This window comes from Nicotiana tabacum, chromosome 20, assembly GCF_000715075.1.
Source record: "Nicotiana tabacum cultivar K326 chromosome 20, ASM71507v2, whole genome shotgun sequence".
NCBI lineage: Eukaryota > Viridiplantae > Streptophyta > Magnoliopsida > Solanales > Solanaceae > Nicotiana > Nicotiana tabacum.
Window position 1 is genome coordinate 103125754 of NC_134099.1, and position 21538 is coordinate 103147291.

The following is a 21538-nucleotide window of genomic DNA, read 5'->3' on the forward strand; positions in this document are numbered from 1 at the left end:
CTTTGGTGTATTTACAACTTGAACCTGGTACAACACAAGAGGACAAAGCACATTGATGTGCAACATCACTTTTTGTGGGATAATGTTGAAAAAGGTTTGATTTGTATGAAGTTCTAGAAGACGGAGGACCAGGTAGCAGACATCTTTACCAAGGCGCCGAGTAGGAACATTTTGAAAGAAATCGTCTGGAGTTGGGTTGATCAAGCTCAACTAAAGACCTGGTCCCTCAATAATTGGTTGTATTAAGAAGGAAAGGTACCATGCTAAAAAGTATTTTTAGTGACATCTAACTCAAATCTATATTGTTACAGGTATACACACATGGAAGTTTCAGGACAAAACAATTAAGAGTGACATTACACTTCTAGAAGTTTTTGCTCAGATTTTCAAAAACCGTTAAGGGACCTAGTTCATGTGACTCGGGTTAGTAGTCTCTTCAATACTTATATGCCTTTTTAAACTACTGAAGTGTCATGTCATTAATTTATTCTTGCCTCTCTTCTAATTTTAAAGTTCAAAATGTTAATCCTTTTCTGAACTGACCTATTGCCCCAAAAAATCATTTCCTTCCTCACAGATAACCAAAACTGGTTATTTTCTTCAAAACCAAAATCAACCTTGTCTCAAAAAGAGTCCTTCTCTCCAAATACTCCAGAAGTGAGTCTAACTCTGTCATCTTCAAAAATCCTAACCCCATCTGAATCAAAACCCCAAGAAGTCTTTGGTAGATTTTGATGGGACTTTAACTGAAAGGAAAATGGGTAGATCTAATATTCTAGAGAGTGAGATTGAAATTATTGTTGGGTTTGTAGAAGCCTTGAAGGATGGAAGAATTGGTGAATGTGCTGGAAAAAGGGGAACTGAATAAGGGACCTAATCCCTCTAATCCGTCTCAGGATATTAACTTTGATGATGAATTCTTTTTGAGCTCTGTGTTTAAACGAACTTCTAATCCAGTAAAAAGGATTGGTGAAAAGTAAGCTGGTTAATGATGAAGTGGCATCACTTGCTGATGTGGTGTATGTGGAGGATGAGGAGAATACAACAACAACAACAACAACTACCCAGTAAAATCCCACATAGTGGGGTCTGGGGAGGATAATGTGTACGCAGACCTTACCCCTGCCCCGATCGGGACAGAGAGGCTGTTTCCGATAGACCCTCGGCTCGATAAGACGAAAACAGAGTAAAAAAAGGAGAGAATTCATTAGTAAATCCAGTAGAAATCGAAATAGTAACAGAAACATAAAAACCAAAAGATGAATGACATGCAATAACAGTAACCATAATCTACGGCCCGGGTCTAAGACAAACAACAAGAATAGTGTGGGACTATAAGCTGCAATCCATCTAAGACCAACCCTAATCCAACCCCGCCTCACCCCCGGAATGAAGTAAGGAAAGCTTTACTACCCATATCCTATAACCCTAATGCTTGACCTCCAGGCCTTCCTATCAAGGGCCATGTCCTCGGAAATGTGAAATCGTGTCATGTCTTGCCTGATCACCTCTCCCCAATACTTCTTAGGTCTCCTTCTACCTCTTCTCGAACCCGCCACGACCAACCTCTCACACCTCCTCACCGGTGCCTCAAGGCTTCTCCTCTGCACGTGTCCAAACCATCTGAGCCTCGCTTCCCGCATCTTGTCATCCACAGGAGCGACGCCCACCTTCTTTCGAATATCTTCATTCCTAATCTTGTTTATCCTAGTGTGCCCGCACATCCACCTTAGCATCCACATCTCTGCTACTCTTATCCTATGGATATGGGAGTTCTTAACCGGACAACACTCTGCCCCATACAACATGGCCGGTCTAACTACAGCTTTATAAAACTTACCTTTGAGTATCGGTGGCATTTTCTTGTCACACAAGACTCCAGATGCAAGCCTCCATTTCATCCAGCCCATCCCTATGCGGTGAGTGACGTCCTCGTCGATTTCTCCGTCCCCCTGAATCATCGACCCAAGGTACTTAAAGCTATCTCTCTTGGGGATGACCTGTGACCCAAGCCTCACGTCCCCGCCTATATCTCTCGACTCAGCGCTAAACTTGCATTCCAGGTACTCTGTTTTAGACCTGCTCAATTTGAAACCCTTAGACTCGAGAATCTCTCTTCAAACCTCCAATCTCTCGTTAACACCGACCCTCGTCTCGTCAATTAGAACTATGTCATCGGCAAATAACATGCACCATGGCACCTTCCCTTGAATATGGTATGTCAAAGCATCCATCACCAAGGCAAATAAGAACGGGCTAAGCGATGAGCCTTGGTGTAATCCCATAACAACCGGGAAATGCTCTGAGTCGCCTCCCACCATCCTAACCTTAGTCCTTGCTCCATCGTACATGTCCTTGATCGCTCGTATGTAGGCTACCGGCACACCCTTCGCCTCAATACATCTCCAGAGCACCTCCCTCGGAACCTTATAATACGCTTTCTCCAAGTCAATAAACAATATGTGCAGATCCTTCTTCTTATCCCTGTACCATTCCACCAACCTCTTAATAAGGTGGATAGCTTCCGTAGTGGAGCGGCCCGGCATGAACCCAAACTGATTGTCGGATATATACGCCGTCTTCCTCACCCTCACCTCCACCACCCTCTCCCAGACTTTCATGGTATGGCTAAGTAACTTGATACCCCTATAATTGTTACAACACTGGATATCTCCTTTGTTCTTGTACAACGGTACCACTGTACTCGACCTCCATTCCTCCGACATCTTCTTCATCCTAAAAATTACATTGAACAACCAAGTCAGCCATTCTAATCATGCTCTACCCACACACTTCCAAAACTCAACCGAAATTTCATCTGGACCGGTTGCTCTACCCCTACTCATCTTACGCAACGGCCCCATGACCTCCTCCACCTTAAAGCGCCTGCAATATCTAAACTCTCGTAGACTTTCCAAATGCCCCAAGTCCCCTAGCGCTATTTCCCAGTCCCTCTCCTCATTCAGGAGACCATAAAAGTACGTCTGCCATCTCTGCTTAATCTGGGACTCTCCCATCAATCCTCTACCACCCTCGTCTTTGATGCACCTTACTTGGTCCAGATCCCGAGCCTTCCTCTACCTCGCTTTAGCCAGCCGAAACAACTTCCTTTCCTCGCCTTTCTCCCCTAATTCCTCGTATAGGTGGCTAAACGCTGCATTCTTCGCCTCCGTAACCGCCAGCTTTGCCTCCTTCCTAGCCACTTTGTACCTCTCTCTATTCGCACTCCTCTCCTTCGCGCTTGTGCTCCCTGCTAACTTCGCGTATGCTACCTTCTTCGTCTCCACTTTACCTTGGAATATGTCATTCTACCACCAGTCTCCTTGGTGCCTACCAGAAAAGCCCTTCGATACACCTAGCACCTCTCTCGCCGCCTCCCTCACATAGTTCGCCGTCGTCGACCACATAGTGCTCGCGTCTCCACTACTCATCCAAGCTCCCATAGCGGATAACCTCCCCTCCACTTGTGAGAAAGAATTCAAAGAAGAGCAAAATGGAGAAAATAAAGTCAGATGAGAAAGATGCAACAAATGATAAGGGTGAACAGATTGAGAAAGAGAAGAGGAAGACCTGACCGCTCAGGAAAAGAAAAGGGAGTGTGAGTGAGGAACATGGTTCCTTACAGAAGCAAAAGGCTGAGTTATCAGAGTTGGAAAAGAAGGAGAATTTGAAGTCTCAAAAAGTGCTATTAGGTAGAGTGTTTGACTACGATATTGCTGAAAAATGGAGGAACTTCTTGACATTGTTGAGTTCCAAAAATAGTATCACCTCTTTATTCCTCTAAGTCCTAACGTTGATGAATAGAAGTAAAAACTTCTATGTTATATGTGATACTCTAATGCTATATGTGCATGTGACTGAGTTTGTTCTTGATGAGGAGAATCTTGGGAAGATTCTTGGTAATCTGATTGATGGTTCAACCTGCTCAGATAGGTAGAGAACCAGGTCCCGTGGACCCTTGGCAGAATAGAATGCTGAGTTGAAGGGTGAGAATGAAAGATTGAGGAAACATGTGGAGGACCTGAGAGAGCAGATGATTATTGATCAAAGGATTGTAAATGAACGAAAGGACAAGCTCATCAAGGCCTTAGCCCCTTACTTTTCTTCTTGCCCAGTGATCCATGTCTTTCACTCCTTCCAAATTCCCTCGAATTCCTATCTTCTTTTAATCCCTATGCTTGATTATATTGGTACTTTAGTTGTTTAAATTGTCATATTCTGTATTGATTGAAACTCATGTGTTTTTGTTATAATTACTATACTATGGGCAATCACTCTATTTTGTGCAAAGATATTCACTTGTTGTTCCTGTTACTATTTATGCTGTGTTACCCCATTGGCATGCGTTAATGTTGCTGAACTTCTTTTTGGTTGTGCCTCTTCTGTTATTCTTTTCAATGATGCCAAAAGGGAGAAGTTACATAGGTGTCAACATGGGGGAAGAACAGAATTGAATTAATATGTTGTGTTGTGCATGAAAGATAGGTCTGCTTCGTAGGGGGAACATTGCTCTTAACATGTTGCTTATAGGTCTGATTCGTAGGGGGAACTTCTAAGGAATCTGGTTCTTAGGGGGAATATCAATTTTGGGTTTGTCATCATCAAAAAGAGGAAAATTGATAAGTTATGCTATTTCGTGTTTTGATGATTTGCCAAACGTTCTCGAGGAACCAGACAGGGACCAAATGTGATCAGTTCCCTTGGTCGTCGTACAACCAACTCTACAGCTGCAAAAGCTACTGTACTGTATCGACTGGCAGCAGATATATTACTTGAAAATTGAAAGGGAGAAAACATGTTCTCAGGGGGAATATAGCCGATTCATAGGGGGAACAATGTGGAGATCTGGTTCTCAAGGAGAATATTAATTCTAAGTTTGTCATCATCAAAAAGAGTAAAATTGATAAGTTACGCGTCTTTTGTTTTGATGATTTGACAAACTTCATGAGAGAACCAGGTAAGAAACCGGATACAATTAGTTCCCTTATGTTCAAAGTAACTAGTCAAATATCTGGTTCAATTCTCAATGAAATCAGATAAGGGAACAACAGAGGGAACAAATAGGGATCATTTCCCTGGTCATCGTACAGTCAACTCTACAGTTGTAAAAGCTACTACACTGTCCCGTCTGGCTGCTATAGCAGCACAACTGTAGCTTGCTAAGGCCAAATTAAAGACACTTTATTGCATCATCTTTGATGACCTCACACATACATACTATCAACATGAGGCAATGGATTTCATTTTCCCCAACACTTGCAAATCCAAAAATCATATTCTCTCAAGTGCTAGCCACCACCTCTCTCAAGACAAAGCTGTTGTAACCTCAAAGACCAGATCCAAAGATTGAAGATATCTTAAGCCCTTAAGTTTGTTGAGTCTTTGTTATTTTGTTCTTCATTTGTAGTCCTACAATACTTTCAAGAAGTGTCTTTGTAGGATAGATTTAAACCACTGTTTGGTTTAGTTTCTTGACTAGAGTTAGTCAATGTTTGTTGCTTTGTAATAAAGTTATTGCAAAGGGCTTTCAATAGAGTTATTGTAGGGGGTGATGGATTAAGAGTTTAATTCCTAGATTGCAATAAGTTATAATATGAAGTTTGCTCGGTTTAGTGGAGTTGAGGGTCGTGGTTTTTAATCCCTTGAGCAAGGAGTTTTCCACGTAAATATTGCATGTTTATTTACTGCCGATTTACTGCGGAAACAAATAGAGAACCTGGTTCCCTATACTATTTGGTTTTATAGTCTGTAAATATCAGATTAATTTTTCGAAATATATACATAAAATACCTCATTTGTCGAAAAAATTACGAGTTCACGTGCACCGTACAAAGGGCCTAAATCCGCCCCTCATAATAGAGGTTCTTGGCTTCAATTGGATCCCAAGAAGATGAAATCGTTTTCCATTTAACTGTAGCTTCAGAGTATCATTACCACATTGCTGGAATTGAATATCCAGTTTCTGGAATTCTTTCGCGCGAATTCAACTAAAGGTCTTATATACAGGTAAAACATTCGCTCTGCTTGATCACTCTTGATCGCCATTTAAATGTTTATGTTGGATCATGACCTCAAGCATTCATTTAAGTACATCAAGTAACCAATACAAGTATACTATATCATTTTTCAGTGTATCTGTACTACCACTTGAGATATTATTCTATTTTACATGAGTACGAAGCTGAACAATTGACAATGTGTTCTCCCTATCAATAGAGTGTGTGATGAGACAATTGAACAACTTTTCCCAGATTTTATGCTCTTCTGATTCAGAAGTTCTGAAGTCTAGAGATGTATAATATTTCATAGTAATTCAAAGAAGTAAACGGGAAGTTAATTAAAAAGTTCACAAAGGTAGCTGAGCTATCCATCTTTTAAACATATGAAAGCTATCTTCACGTTTGTACTCAGGAGCTGTGTGCCCTCCTCCCTAATGAACAAAAATAAAATAAGAAGGAAGAACAAAAACATCTGAGAACTGTGAGAATGCGAGCGCAGACAATTTTACTATTGAGTTTGAGATTGAAGATATCTATAAAAAATATAGAGTACAAAATTCTTGCCTTTACTGTTGCATATGTTATATGATTAGAGAAAGATCTTGTGTAACTGCAAAGCAAAGCTATATAATTTAGAATTTCATAACAACTATATCGTCTCATCCAACTTGAACAGAGATCCAGAGAAGTTAAAACGGAGAATCATACCCTGCAACTTGACCATCAATTGTCCAAGGACGCCAATCATCAATGATAGAATAATTTAGATACTTTATCCATGCTTGCGTCGATTGGAAAGGAATAACCATGTCATGATCACCACTAATCCAAAAAAAGAAAACTTTGTTATGTATATAGTAACTTCAGCTAAATTTTATGTGCTTAAAGCACAAAATAAAGAACTAGAAACATTGTTTTAATGTGAATGTATCAAACCTGTATATAAGTGATCGATAACCTTTAGAACTAAGGTTTACATGGTAAGGTATACTATTCATGAAAGTAATTGTATAAGTTGTACCCATAATACTTTGCCTACATCTTGCCCATGGTCTTCTTATAGTTCCCTAATCAAAGAAAAACAAAAAAGAAAGAAAAATCTTTTAATATTATGCACCTTAATTATAAGCAACCTTTACTATGTACAAGTTAAACAATTGAAATACCTTTCTAACATGGAGGGCCTCTTGAACTCTAGGGTCATTTGCCCAATGATTGGAGAGCTTGCGTGTCGCAACCTACAATAAGAAAGCATATGTATATCTAAGTACCTGCATTTATCTATTTATCCTGAGAATCATGAAAAGAACCGGGCATATATGCCTCTTTTAACATAAATAGGTATATATCTTAAAATTAGTAAATGATATATAGATTATTTGATGTAAAGGTAATCAGCTGCCGCAATACTCAAACTTTATTTAGTAACAGTTGAGGCACTTACACGACTTTCTCGACAAATGAAGTCACCATGTCTTAGAGAGATCAAATTGTCTTCAAGAGATCTCCTTTCACCAGACAATTGGTGTGGTTTTGGTGATTCTGAGTCTGTTCCGCAAAAAGGCTCTAGTATTTGCTGATCATTTATTCTGCTTACAAGCTACAAAGTTGCATTACATGAATATTATGGTATTACCTAATTATAAACTTGGAACCAATTCAATACATTATAACAAGAATATGTAAGAAGGAATATAACCCTACCTTCTTGAACATTTTAAAGTTTTCTGAACATAGTTTATTGGTAGGATCTATGTTTTGGTAATCGCCTTTGCAAGTCTCCTTCAGTGACTGATACAACAAGATCCAAATTATCAATTTTGTGCCAAGCTGTGTTGATATGATACTGAGCTTAAATATGAAATAAACGAATGAACCAACCTCATAAAGTTCATCAGATATTAGCCCCATGCCATGACAGTAAGGAATTTGGTAATTGCTTTCTTCAGGAAATGTTAGCGGATTGCCAAGTGAATAGCCCTGAATGATATTAATGACCATTAAAAAGTAAAAACTATAATTATTCATGTATGAGATATATGTTAAATAAAAGGAAAGGAATAGAAAACCTTAAGGTTGATCAATGGCTTTTTGCCTGCTTCAATTCCTGCAATTTCATATCACTCTTTAAGTGTCAACAGAGAACACTTTGGCTAGAAATATTTTGAGCATCATCTCTTCAGCAAGGGATAGTGTGATACTACACAATCAGATTTGAAGAGACAACAAAGTAATGTAGTGTTCTATATATCTTATCTAATTAATATCTGTGGAAGCAATAAACTTGGCTTAGAGCCCTAGGAATGGAGAACCTTTCAATAATCACTGTACTCCCCCGAGTGGACCAATCTGGCATGAATCGCCAGCTGACTTCGAATAACAGATGGTTAAACAGAAAAAAGAAAAAATAATAACAAACCAAACACTAAAGAGTAATGGGGTGATGAGAATGATTCAAACAACAACAACAACAAACCCAGTGAAATCCCACAAGTGGGGTAAAGTGTAAGCAGACCTTACCTCTATCTTATGACGGTAGAGAGGTTGTTTCCGAAAGACCCTCGGCTCAACCTCACATTATATGAAAATACTAAATGGCACTTACCATCTGATATTAGTTGAACAATAACTGGAACTGTAATGCCTGAATATGAGTCACCAGAAACATAGAAAGGGTTTGAAATGAATTCTTGATGATTATTGAACCACTGCAAAATAAATCACAACTTAGTTCGCAATACATTTTTGTTATAATTATTACTGTCTTCGTTTCTTCACGGTTCATTTCATCCATCCACCAAGATACATATATATTAGGATTTAGGAGGGGGGAGGGAGTTCAAATACATATATATTGACCCTAACAAGTTTAAATCCTAGATCCTCTACCGATGAACAATGCAAAATGATGAGTATATTGAGGAATACATGAAAACCCAGAGTTAACTCAGTTTACCAATTCATATGTATCTAACAAAATGAAATTGGAACGATTACCAAATACCTTGCACAGAAATTCATAGACGTGGTCGCAGGCTTGTAGATCAGTACACTTGGACGCCGCTGAAGTTGTTGCATATGAGAACCCAGTATTTACAGGTTGCTCCAAGAAAAGTATGCTAGCAAACTACCAAGTTTAAGGAACATATTTACTTGATGATCTAATGTTAACAATAAGAGGGGAAAAGAGAACAAAGATTACATGAAATGAAGTGTGCATTAGAAAAATAAGATGCTCTTCAGTGTCACCTTTGTCCAGGAATATGGAGTTGAAACAAGAATTGGTAGGCTTCCATTGTATGCCTTCTGACCAAAAGCCAATGGGCCTAAAAAAGAGTCCAACCATGAGTTACACGTAATACCAAGCTTTTCCACACCTATAGCAGTGTTAGTACACATCAAGAGGATGAATGCTCTATTGTAAAGAGGAGGATCTAGATTTACATTTACCGGGTTTAACTTTAGGCTCTTACCATGAACCTATTCTACTTTTGAAAATATAGGTTCAAAATTATATTTTTTTAAATGTTTCATGATTTTCACACATATATATATATATCTATGATCCGTGTTGAAAACAAGAGAGTGAGATTTGAACTGCCAATTTTACTTGTAGAGGTCACCCAATACTTACTAGTCCATAGGAGTCTTTGAGTTTGGGTGCACGCACATTTATTTAACTGAGTTTAAAGAGATATAACATTGTTATATATGGTTTAGAAAGAAAAGCATGGGTTCACATGACTCCAAATCTCTTAACTCTAGACTATGATTACACATATCTAAGGTGAGTTAATGGGAAGTCACTAACTCACTATCATAGGTTTAAATAACATTTAATAAAAATGTTATATTGTCAGTACAACATAAATAAATATATTTACCTACTTCATACGCCACGCGTGAAGGATGAGCAACCAGGCCCTCCCGTTAGCCATAGCAAGAGTGGATCTTTTCTAGGGTCGGATTCTGATTTGACAAAGTAATAGAATAGTTGCACTTCCTCCGATTTGCCAACTCCAATGTATCTAACAATTATATTCAAAATACAACACTTCAACAAGCTTGTTTTACTAATTTTTGTTTCAATTTAGATGACACACTTTACTTATTAGTTAGTTTAAAAAAGAATGACATATTTTTATAATTGAATATAATTCCTCTTCATTTTACCCATTTTGTCCTCAATTAGAAGCTTTAATAACCAGGTAAATATCATAGCCCCAAAAAACTTATCTTTTTAATTAAACTTCGTGCCGAATAAAATTACTCATCTAAATTGAAATTGAAACGAAGGGAGTACTATATATGTGGGTAGTATGTTCTGAACATACTAAAAGAAGTAAATTACCTGAGAAAAAATCTAGATTCTCTTTATACTAATTGATCCTTTGATAAAATACAAATTAAAATTTAAAGGGCGATAAAATAATTAACGTACCCGGTCTCAAGATAAAAAGGAAGAGGGCCATCAAAACCAGGAAGAAACTCAACAATTGAGCCATTCTGAGGAAGACTTTGTACATATTGTAGAAACAGAGTAAGAAGAAGAAGAAGATGAAACAATAGTGGCAGGCGAAAACGAGACATGACTTTTCAACAAATGGATATAGTTTAAGGCGTGAGGGAGCTTAGTGATACTAATGGATTGTCCGTCCTTATATATTACATTATTTCTGCTTAATAGAAACAGTTCCAGATATTTAGTGGTTAAAAATGAGTCGGTATCATCTCATTAATTAAACTTATGCTCCCTTCCTTCAAATTTGTTTGAACCTTTTCGGAGCGCGAGAGTCAATTTTTATGTGAATTTAGATACTTTTTAAATCATTTGAAATAAAATTTATATATTTAAAAATTAGGTAAAAAGTATTATAAGTCACAATAATTAACAATTTAAAATTTTAAAAACTATTTGTAAAAGATATGATCAAGAAAAATCTTGTCTGACTCCCCAAATAATAATAGGTTCATTGTTTTTTTTAAACGGATGAAGTATTATTTATTCCTAATGGGTTGAATTGGTTAGATCGAAGAAAACTAAATAACACTACTGTTGGGTTTGGTTGAGCTTGGAAAAAACTTTTGAAGAATGAAACTAATAGGTTTGAGTTAGAATCTAACCATTGAGAGTTATTGAGATTGATATTAGAAGGTAGGATTGAGAATCAATTGAAGGTAATTTCAAACACTAACGGTAAATTTTTACTTGTACCATGTGTTTATATCAAATCATGTTAATATTTTATGGTTAATTAATTTAGTAAGATGAGAATGCATATAATCATGGTTAAGCATTTGACGTCCATGTATAAGACATATATCATGCATCTATTAATTAAGTGGAAATTACTAATAAAGTTTTACCAATAGTAACATATTCATTAATATTATTTACCCTTCCGCCAGAATTTGTGACAAATACCTTGTCGGACTTTATAATTTTTTTAAATTGAAATACAATAATAATTCCACCTTAATTTCAAACAAGTTATTTTGTGTAGAAGTGTAACCTGGAGAAATTTATAGAGAGATCTGTGGTCACCGTCTATGAAAGATAACCAAACACGCCAATCCATTTGTATGCAAATCGATTACTCTAATGTTTGTCAGTTTCCTTGACAAGAACCAACCAATTCCTCCCCCCCCCCCACACCACTTCTACCTTGTTTTTCCCAGTTAATATGTTTTGTCAATATGCACGCAATTATAGTTGTTAGGAATATACGTAGATTGGGTTGGTTCGAATTTTTCAATTATCAAATCAAATCAATTGTCTCGGATTTTTATATTTATAAACCAAATCAAACCAACATAAATCGGGTTTTTCAATCACGATTTTTCCAATTTTCTCGGGTTTTTCGGGTTTTTTAGATTTTATTCGACAAAATCTTCATAGCATAAAATTTATAATTTGTGCTCTTATGTTTCTTAGGTCCTAGTAGAATAAAACTATATAAAATGTTACCCAATAAAATAATAACAAAATAATGTGAGATGAGTCATAATTATATTAAAATACTCAACAAATCGCATAAGATAAATATTACTAATTAATAAGCCATAATAAAAATACACATAATCTAACAATACTAAGTCATGTTAAAATAAGTACGACTAATAAGTACTAAGTATTAATTCACGACTAAATAATATTAAATGTGAAATATGCATTTTTTATCGAAATCAATGCGAAACTAAAAAAATAAATATCTAATACTATTGTGATTTCTAGTATTGAATTGATTTTCTTTTTGTTAGCATTAGTATTGATTTGATTTTGTTTTGAGCTTTATTTGAGTTACTAGCTTTTATGGGCTATAAAACATATTTGACCATTCAAAAGTTCTAAGTCCAAGCTTGAAAAAATTCATTAAAAGAAAGAACTATTAACAAGTTAAAATTATATTTATAAATTATATTACAATAATTATTTTTATGTATAAAATATTTTTAAAACTTGTATACATGTAATGTCGGGTTGGTTTTCGGTTTGATTTTTTTTTAGTTAAAATCAAACCATACCAATTACGGGCGGATTTTTTTTTCTAACACCAAATCAAATCAAACCAAATCATAGTCGAGTTTTTTTTCTTTGTTTTACTCGGATTATCAGTTTGGTGCGGTTTGTCGGTTTCCTTTGTACACCCCTAATAGATGTTAGTGGACCGAGTCAAAAAGTATTTTTTTTCCTCCCTTGAAAAATTTCTCACTGCTCCGTCCGATTTAGGAACTTTTTGCTTTTGCCACATCCCTTAAGAAAATATTAACTCCTAAAAAAAAGGCATTTTAACTTAATTGCCCTTAATTAAATTTTGCATATTGTTACTTTGACACATTGTGATATATAAATATATAAGGGTAATTTTTGAAAAATTAAAATTAATTCCTTCTTGATTATATAAAAAGACACTTATTTGAGACCGAAATAAAAAGGTCAAAATGACACTTATTATGGACCAGAGGGAATACTTTTTATTTAATTTTGAAATTTTTTGGGAGAATAAATCAAGCTGCAGGTGTCGACTTATTATTACAGTCAAATCTCTCTATAAAAACATCCATATATAACAACACCTCACTATAAAAGCCAAGTTTTTCCGAAAACAATTTTCAAAGTTATGTTATAATATATGTTCTCTATGACAACACTTCACTATAACATCCAAAAATATTCGGAACAAACGAGGTTGTTATAGAGAGGTTTGACTGGATAGTGGTTACTGGAGTATTTACTCGGGGCTACGGAGTGTAAACTTTCTCATTATAGTGGATTACTTTGCTCCTCTCAGGCCTGTGGTTTTTTTCCTTACTCAAAAGTGTTTTTTCACGTTAAAATCGTTGTGTCGTTGTTGTTCCTTTTATTCTTGTTGGTTATCGTATCTCGGTACTATGTTATTATTTCGCTATTATTACCGTAAATATTATTTTCTGTGGGGGATTTATTCCCAACACATAAGATATACCCTATTTATAGGATATAAGATACATGAAAGATTACAAGAATACACCTAAAGATTACAAATATTAAGAGATGAATTAACGAAATACATGAACCTCAAATGGTTCATGGAATAGGAATATCTCGGAATATTCAATAGACGTCCACTTTAATATATTCCTAACATCCTACTATATTTTAGGAGCTTTTGAAGTCTACAGAGGTAACATTATCAAGAAAAATAAGAAGAAAAAAATCTTTTAATATCTTGCAGCTTAATGATAAGCAACCTCTACTATGTACAAATAACAAAATTTGAAATACCTTTCTAACATGGAGAGCCTCTTGAACACTAGGGTAATTTGCCCAATGATTAGAGAGTTTGCGTGTGGCAACCTACAATTAGAAAACATATGTATATATAATTACCCTGCATTTATCTGAGAAATTCCATGAAAGAGAACAGGACATATATGCCTTTTTCACTTAGAAATTATTTACTTGATCTTTCTATGAATTGTGACGTAGAGGTGGCTCCAAAATTTTAAGTAAATGAAAACTGAATACCATTGTGCTTATTACTCCTTCGCTACAAACTTAGCATAGTCAGTGAGTGCAAATATTAACACTAGAAGTAACACTTGAGGGACTTACACGACTTTCTTGACAAATGAAATCATCGTGTTTTAGAAAGATGAAATCCTCTTCAAGAGATCTTCTTTCACCAGACAATTGGCGTGGGTTTGGTGATTCTGTTTCGCAAAAAGGCTCTAGTATTTGCTGATCACTTATACCACTCACAAGCTACAAAGTTGCATTACAAGAATATTAAGGTTTAACATAAGCTCTAGATCATATTACAATAAGAGTATACAAAAAAGGAATATAATCTTACCTTCTTGAACATTTTGAAGTGTTTTGAACATGGTTTATTGCTAGGATCTATGTTTCTGTAATCGCCTTTGCAAGTCTCCTTCAGTGACTGATACAATAAGATCCAAATTACCATTTTTGTGCCAAACTGTGTTGGTATGATAGAGAGTTTATAAATGAATTGAAGCAAGAGATGAGCCAACCTCATAAAGTTCATTAGATATTAGCCCCATACCATGAGTGACAGAAAGGAATTTGGTAATTGCTTTCTTCAGGAAATGTTAGAGGATTGCCAATTGAATAGCCCTGAAAGTATATTACCATCAAAAACAATAATTTTCCATGCAAGAGATATATGCTACATGAAATGAAAGGAATAGAAAACCTTAAAGTTGATCAATGGCTCTTTGCCTGCTTCAATTCCTGCATTAATTCTCATATCACTCTTTAAATGTCAACAGAAAATACCTTTGGGCTAGGAATATTTTAAGCACCTTTTGTTCAACCAAATGATGCTACACATTCAGACTTGGAGGTACAACAAAGGAATGTAGTTCTCCATATATTATAATATCCGTGGAAGTAATAATCAATAGTAACGAAGTATAAACTTGGTATCGAATCATAAGAATGAAGAACCTTTTAATGACCTACCAAAGCACGAGTTCGGATTAATTAGGCCAGCATGCTTCGTTTACCGGATGGATAAAAAGAAAAAGACAATAATAACAAAGCATACACTAAAGAATAATAGGGTGATAAGAATGATCTAAGCCTCGATTATATGATAATAGTAAATGGCACTTACCATCTGATATTAGTTGAGCAATAACTGGAACTGTGATGCCTGAATATGAGTCCCCAGAAACATACAAAGGGTTTAAAATGAAATCTGGATGATTAATGAACCACTGCAAAATAAATCACAACTTAGTTCGCAATACATCTCTGTTATATTTGGTTGTTGTCTTCATTTTCTCATTATCCTTTCAATTTACACTATTAATCAGTTAGGAGAACTATGCATAGCCTAATAATTATGTCCATATCTGCGCTAGGAATCATAAATGTTAAGGCCATCAAGTAGAGGTGGATCCAGGATTTGAACTTTATGGGTTCAGATTCGCAATCTTACCGCATTCCATCTAATTTAATGGGTTCACAATTTATTATTTCTACATAGTTAAGAAATTTTTTGGGCAAGAATACAGGGTATAAGCGAAAACTATGGCTTTAGATGAACCTATAGCCTTTACATTGGATATGGCTTTGCCATCAAGTTTAAATGCTGGATCTTCCCTCCACGAACAATGCGAAGTGAGGAGTAAACTGAGGAACACATGAAAATCCAGAGTCAACTCTCTTTACTATAATTCATACGTATCAGTTCATGAACTTGGAGAAATTATCAAATACCTTTAGCAGAAATTCATAGACGTGGTCGCAGGCTTGTAGATCAGTACACTCAGATGCTGCTGAAGTAGTTGCATATGAGAACCCAGTATTTACAGGTTGCTCCAAGAAAAGTATGCTCGCAAACTATCATTCAAAGATTACATGAAGTCTTGCATGAGAATATATATATATGTTAGAAGAGGATGCTTGTAATTATGTATGTGCATTAGGGAGTTGTACAATATGCTTATACAGATGTACATATTTATAAATAAAAAGTCCTCACCCTATTTAGGGTGAGAACAACGTTTATACAATTTTATCAATATATGCATTTTGGTGAAGAAAAAAGAAGCTATTTTGTGTCACCTTTGTCCATGAATATGGAGTTGAAATGAGAATTGGTAGGCTTCCGTTGAATGCTTTTTGGCCAAAAGCCAAAGGGCCTACAAAAGAGAATTCATAAGGTAAAAAGTTTCTCCTAATTTGAGTTTCACACAAACCAAAAAATCTTTACGCTGTCAATATATTATAACCTAACTCACTTTAATATTACCTACTTCATACGCCAGGCCATAGAAGGATGAGCAACCAGGCCCTCCCGATAGCCATAGCAAGAGGGGATCTTTTCTGGGGTCCGATTCTGATTTAACCAAGTAATAGAATAGTTACACTTCCTCTGATTTCCCTACTCCAATGTATCTAACATTTTCAAAGCACTTCACCTCAACAAATTTGTTTGCCTAGCTACTATATAGTCGATCAGTATGTTCTGACAATACTAAAGAAAGTAACTCGGAGACAATATGGTTTTCTTCATAATTTGGGGAAAAAAATTTAGGCACTATACCAAAAATAGTTAGAAAAGAAGTGGTCAAAGAAAGGATAATTTGTCTATGATATTTGCATAGTCCTTTGCGCGAGGAAAACATCAGACAGGCTGACCTCTACTAACTACGATAAAAAGTTAAGAGAAATACTAAGGTCTTGCATTGTATACTAAGGTCTTGTATTGTTTTTTTATTTTTTATTTTGGGGTTAAAAAACTTGACAAGTTTGAGAAAAAGTGAAATGAAGATGGACATGCACAGAAAAGATAGATTATAGAGAAATTAAAGAGAAGAAATTTAACTTACCCAGTCTCAAGATAAAAAAGAAGAGGGCCATCAAAACCAGGAAGAAACTCAACAGTTGAGCTATTTTGATGAAGACATTGTACATATTGTAGAAACAGAGAAGAAGATGAAATAATAGGGGCAGTCGAAAACAACACATGGCGTTTCAACAAATAGAATACTATAGGTAAGGCCTGATCAGAGGTTAGTGATGCTAATGGATTTATCTGTTGAATTGTCTGCCCATATATATAGGTAACTGTTAAACTTAATCGGGGACTACCTAGTAAACGTAGTTACTTAAAAGTCTTTTAAGTAAACTTGGGTAAATATATATATACGAAAATTTAAAATTCTTTACTCAGTTTATCTAAATTTTTTTATTTAAAGAAAGTAACTAAAGCTTTTTACAAAATATATACAAATTCGATCAAAATCTACAATTTATCTAAAACTTGAATATAATTTTTTATACGGTATTAATGATAAAAGAGAATTTATCACTTCACTGCAAACCCTTGTTGGCAGTCCTCCACTTCATTACCTTCCAATGTGTTTGTCATGATGAGTTAATTTGACCAAATTTTAAAGTTAAATCGAATTTGATTAATTCATTTATAACTCAAATTCTCTCTTATTTTTCCACTTTTAACTTGTGTTACCTAAATATAATGTGTCAGACTTTCTCTTTGAATTCCTTTATTCTAACACTCACATCCGCTCAAAAAAAAGTATTGTACTAAAAGATGACCGAACACGCCAGTTACGTTGTGTCTAATTCGATTACTCTAACGTTTGTTCTGTTTCTGTCACAACGAGGATACCAAATCCCACATCCCCATCAGTTCGGCCTTCTTTTCTAGGTATATATATTTGTCAATGTGCCCGCAAATATAGCTCTGCTTCTCTCATTTCTTGAAAAATTTCTCACTTCTATTTATTTCATTGATTTTTTTTGGAAAATTACATAAGTTGCCACTGACCTATGGCCCAAATCTCGCTTACACATTTTATGTGGACCATAATAACCTTACACACGTAACCTTTCTAAAGTGTGCCTAGTACACACCTCCTTTAACCAGGTCTAAGCGTGTGTACTACAAACTGGACCAAGCGCGTGGACAGTATTTCAAGACAATTTCTGCTTTAATAAACGGTCAAAAACACATTCCAACGACCCTTTTTAAAAGATTTAAAGGGTCTTAACCCATTTCTATCTATACTAGGACCCGATTTTCATCTTCTTCTTCCTCCTTGAAAGCTCTAAGTTGAAGAAAATTTTATCTTCTTGAAGCCAAAATTTATTCCTTTTCTTGAAGCTCGAAGCCAATATTACAATCTTCTTCTATTTCTTCCTTCTCTTTTTTGACATAAGGGTTAAATTTCGGGGGCTTAATTTTAAGGTTTGAGAAAATGTATAATCTGAGAAAATTTTGCTATTGTGGTGAAGAAGCTGTGGTGATACAGTCATGGAGTGTTGATAATTCGGGTCGTCGATTTTACGGATGTCCATTTTATGAGGTAAATATCAATTGTACTTTTCTAATCGATTTTATATTCCGTAATAATTTTTTCTCTTCAATCTTTCAGAGGGACAGTCGATCGGCATGTAATTTCTTTATGTGGTTTGACCCCCCAACTCCAGAGCACTTGGAAATAGTGATTTTGGGGCTGCTGAAGAAGAAGAGGGCATTTGATGCATTGTTGAAGGAAAATAGAAACCAAAGAAATTGGAGGAGATTGTGTGTGCTGATTTTAATTGCAATTGTGTTGAAGTTGATTGTGTTAGGTAGTTCTAAAGATTGTTATATAATGTAAGAAAATGAATGAAGTTTTTTGGTAGATTTTGTATCCTTTTGTTAGAAATGAATGAAATCTTTTGGCAATTGTTAAGGTTGTTTTGTTTGAGTTTGTTGCTGTGTGAGTTGAATGATTTTTTTGGCAATTGTTAATGTTGTTTCGTTTGACTTTGTTGTTGTGTGAGTTGATAGTGCAGTTAAAACACACCTCAAATTGTGACTGATAAAACACTGAAATACAGTCAAATAGTAGTTGATATACAGCTCAAATGCTGAAATTTTCCAGAAATAACAACATACAAAAATGACAGCACAAATGCTTAACAACATACCAAAATAACAGCATTCATACAATAATAAAGACACATCTGCCCAGAAATTATCAAACAACACTAAAACTATATTTCATCATAGAGTAAAAGTGTTCATTACAGTCACCTAATAGCAGCAACTTGCCTTAACAAAAATATACGCTGCCCAGTTTTACAGCATACCAAAATAATAGCAGGTTGCCTTCACAAAATAACAACACTAACAGCAAACCTAATAGCAGTTCCAAATTAACCTAACAACAGTTCCAAAATAAATTACAGTTCCAAAGGGAAATTACAGCAGTTCCAAAATAAATTAACAGTGACAATAACAGAATTCAGTGGTTGTTCTTGGATGGCTGGGATGATGAACTTGCTTGACTTAAATTGGATTGAGATGCGGCAGTTCTGGAACGAGTTGCAGTAGTTCTTTCAAGTTGTCTTCTAGTAATGGCTGGTCTACCATTCCATTTTACACCACTTCTTGGCTTGTATGCACACTCTAGAATATCTGTCGAAGACCTCTTTTCACCACCATGAGAGACCACTCTTGGCTTACCTCCACCAGATTGCCAAAAACAGAAAATATTCAGTAAAGTTGTTAAAGCAAACAAGATATAAAATTAACTTTGAACTACTTACAGAAAAACTTGTGAACACACTGCTTGATTGAAATAGTCCAAACCCAGAACTTCCCCGACCACTACCAGTTCCTCTTCCTCTACTAGCAGCAGTTCCTCTTCCTCTACCAGCAGCAGTAGGGGCAGAAGTAGTTGGAGTTAAAGCTCTGCCAACAGTTCTTGTTCCTCTTGCTCTGCCTCTTCCTCTTCCTCCACATCTTTGTATATATGAAGCATTTGCCGGAGTAGAATCTGCAGGCCTTGCTTTCTTAGGGCAACTCCTTTTGTTGTGTCCATATCCACCACAGTTTGAACATGTCATCTCCATACTCCTTCTTGAAAGCTTTCCAGAAGTAGGATGTTCAGTTTCTTCTCTTTTTCTCTTCTTCTTTGGTCTGCCATGCATCTTTTTAATTGGTGGGGGTTCAATTGTTGGATTGGTAGATGTTGGCCACATCTGCATGTCTGGCACAGGCTGGATGAATGTTGAATATGCCTTCAGATAGGTGGATTTGTGGTACCAGTGAGATATGTAGTTAATTGGGTCAAGGTTCTTGAAATGCATAGCAGTAATGGCATGAGCACAAGGGATACCCTTCAGCATCCATGACCTGCATGTACAAGCTTGAGCTTGCATATTCACACAATGCTTCAACACCACTTTTAATGAGGTATCCTCAACCTCATAGCCATATTCACCATTCCACTTGATTGTACACTTCATAGATTGGGCCATGTTATCCTGATACACCTTCATAGCAATTGGGGATATATCACATATCCATGTATCTGCAAACTCCCTCAACTTTCCTATTCTCTCCATCATCTTCACTCTAATTTCCTCCAACATTGTGATAATTGTCTTGTGCCGAGCAACAAGTATCCAAGCATTAAATGTCTCGCACATATTGTTGTCAATTATATCACATTTCCTGTCACAGTTGAAGTATGCTCTGCACCAGGTTTCCTTGTTATACCTCAGGAGGTTCTCACATATCCCATTCCCAAGCATATTCAAACTGTCCAGGTGAAAATTTAGTTCTGCCATACATGATGCTCTAGCACACCTCCAGAAGTTGTTTCTCCTCTCTAATCCTCTCCAATCTTTGGATCAGTTTGCTAATATATGTCTGGCACACCACCTATGTTCACTTTCAGGCAACATTTCTGATACAACTTTAAGCAATCCCTTAAACATAAAAAGAATTGAATTAGTTTCCAACAGAAACAGAAATTAGAAAAAATAAATATTGACAAAAAACAAAAACAGAAGAATATATTCACCTTTTGCATATCAGACACGATAGTAAGATCCCTTCCTCTTCTTCTAAGACAGTTGTGCTCTTAAAAGCTCCACTATTAGACCCACCAACCCCTGTACTAGCCTCATTTATGTCAACAACACATAAAGGGGCAGCATGAGTCACATAAATATCTAAGTTATCCCCATCTTCCAATTCATTACAAATGTCTAAAATATCCTTGTCTGTGAGAATATTTACCAATTTATCTGTCCTATCCATTGGACAAATATACAACTCAGCCACATTTTGAAAGTCATAGATCCTAGTGTAGTTCATCAGTTCAATAAGAGACAATAAATCCACATCTACATCTAAAATCAATGTTTGACTACCACTCACATAACAAGCAAAGTTACCAGGAACTAATACCCCATCATGGTACCACCTGAGGGTAATGATTTAAAAGACATTATCTGCAAACAAATAAGGGACAAATAAATGGACTTTTCACATGCAACAATTGAAAATAAAGAACTACAGATGAACTATAAAAGTGGAGACAAAGACAATAGCATATCACATTGTTCAAAGCAATGCTATTACAATAATCAGTTAAACCCTAACTTTACACACGGTTTGCAAACACAAGACAATTTTTTTTTATAAAAAAAACTATCCGTAAAGGCAACAAGACGACAACTTCACAGTGATATCGACAATGACAAAAGATTCCCCTTTTAA

General features: G+C 35.8%; 1 protein-coding gene, 1 long non-coding RNA gene and 2 pseudogenes across 2 annotated transcripts; 1 reads left to right on the forward strand and 3 right to left on the reverse strand.

The window, feature by feature from the left end:
- Positions 1–6058: 6058 nt before the first annotated feature.
- On the reverse strand, positions 6059–10755 carry LOC107820011 (serine carboxypeptidase-like 7; annotated as a pseudogene).
- Positions 10756–13538: 2783 nt separating this feature from the next.
- Positions 13539–17047, reverse strand: LOC107818735 (serine carboxypeptidase-like 18; annotated as a pseudogene).
- Positions 17048–17744: 697 nt separating this feature from the next.
- On the forward strand, positions 17745–18709 carry LOC142174817 (uncharacterized). The gene is made up of 2 exons (XR_012703890.1): positions 17745–18344; positions 18414–18709. It is a non-coding gene; the product is annotated as an uncharacterized LOC142174817 (long non-coding RNA).
- A 352-nt stretch (positions 18710–19061) lies between these two features.
- Positions 19062–20743, reverse strand: LOC107818736 (uncharacterized). Its single transcript, XM_016644790.2, has 2 exons — positions 19576–20743; positions 19062–19487 (listed from the first exon to the last, which is right to left on the reverse strand). Exons 1-2 carry the CDS (start codon positions 20599–20601, stop codon positions 19272–19274), a joined length of 1242 nt encoding a protein of 413 aa, XP_016500276.2. The 5' UTR covers positions 20602–20743; the 3' UTR covers positions 19062–19271.
- Positions 20744–21538: the final 795 nt, after the last annotated feature.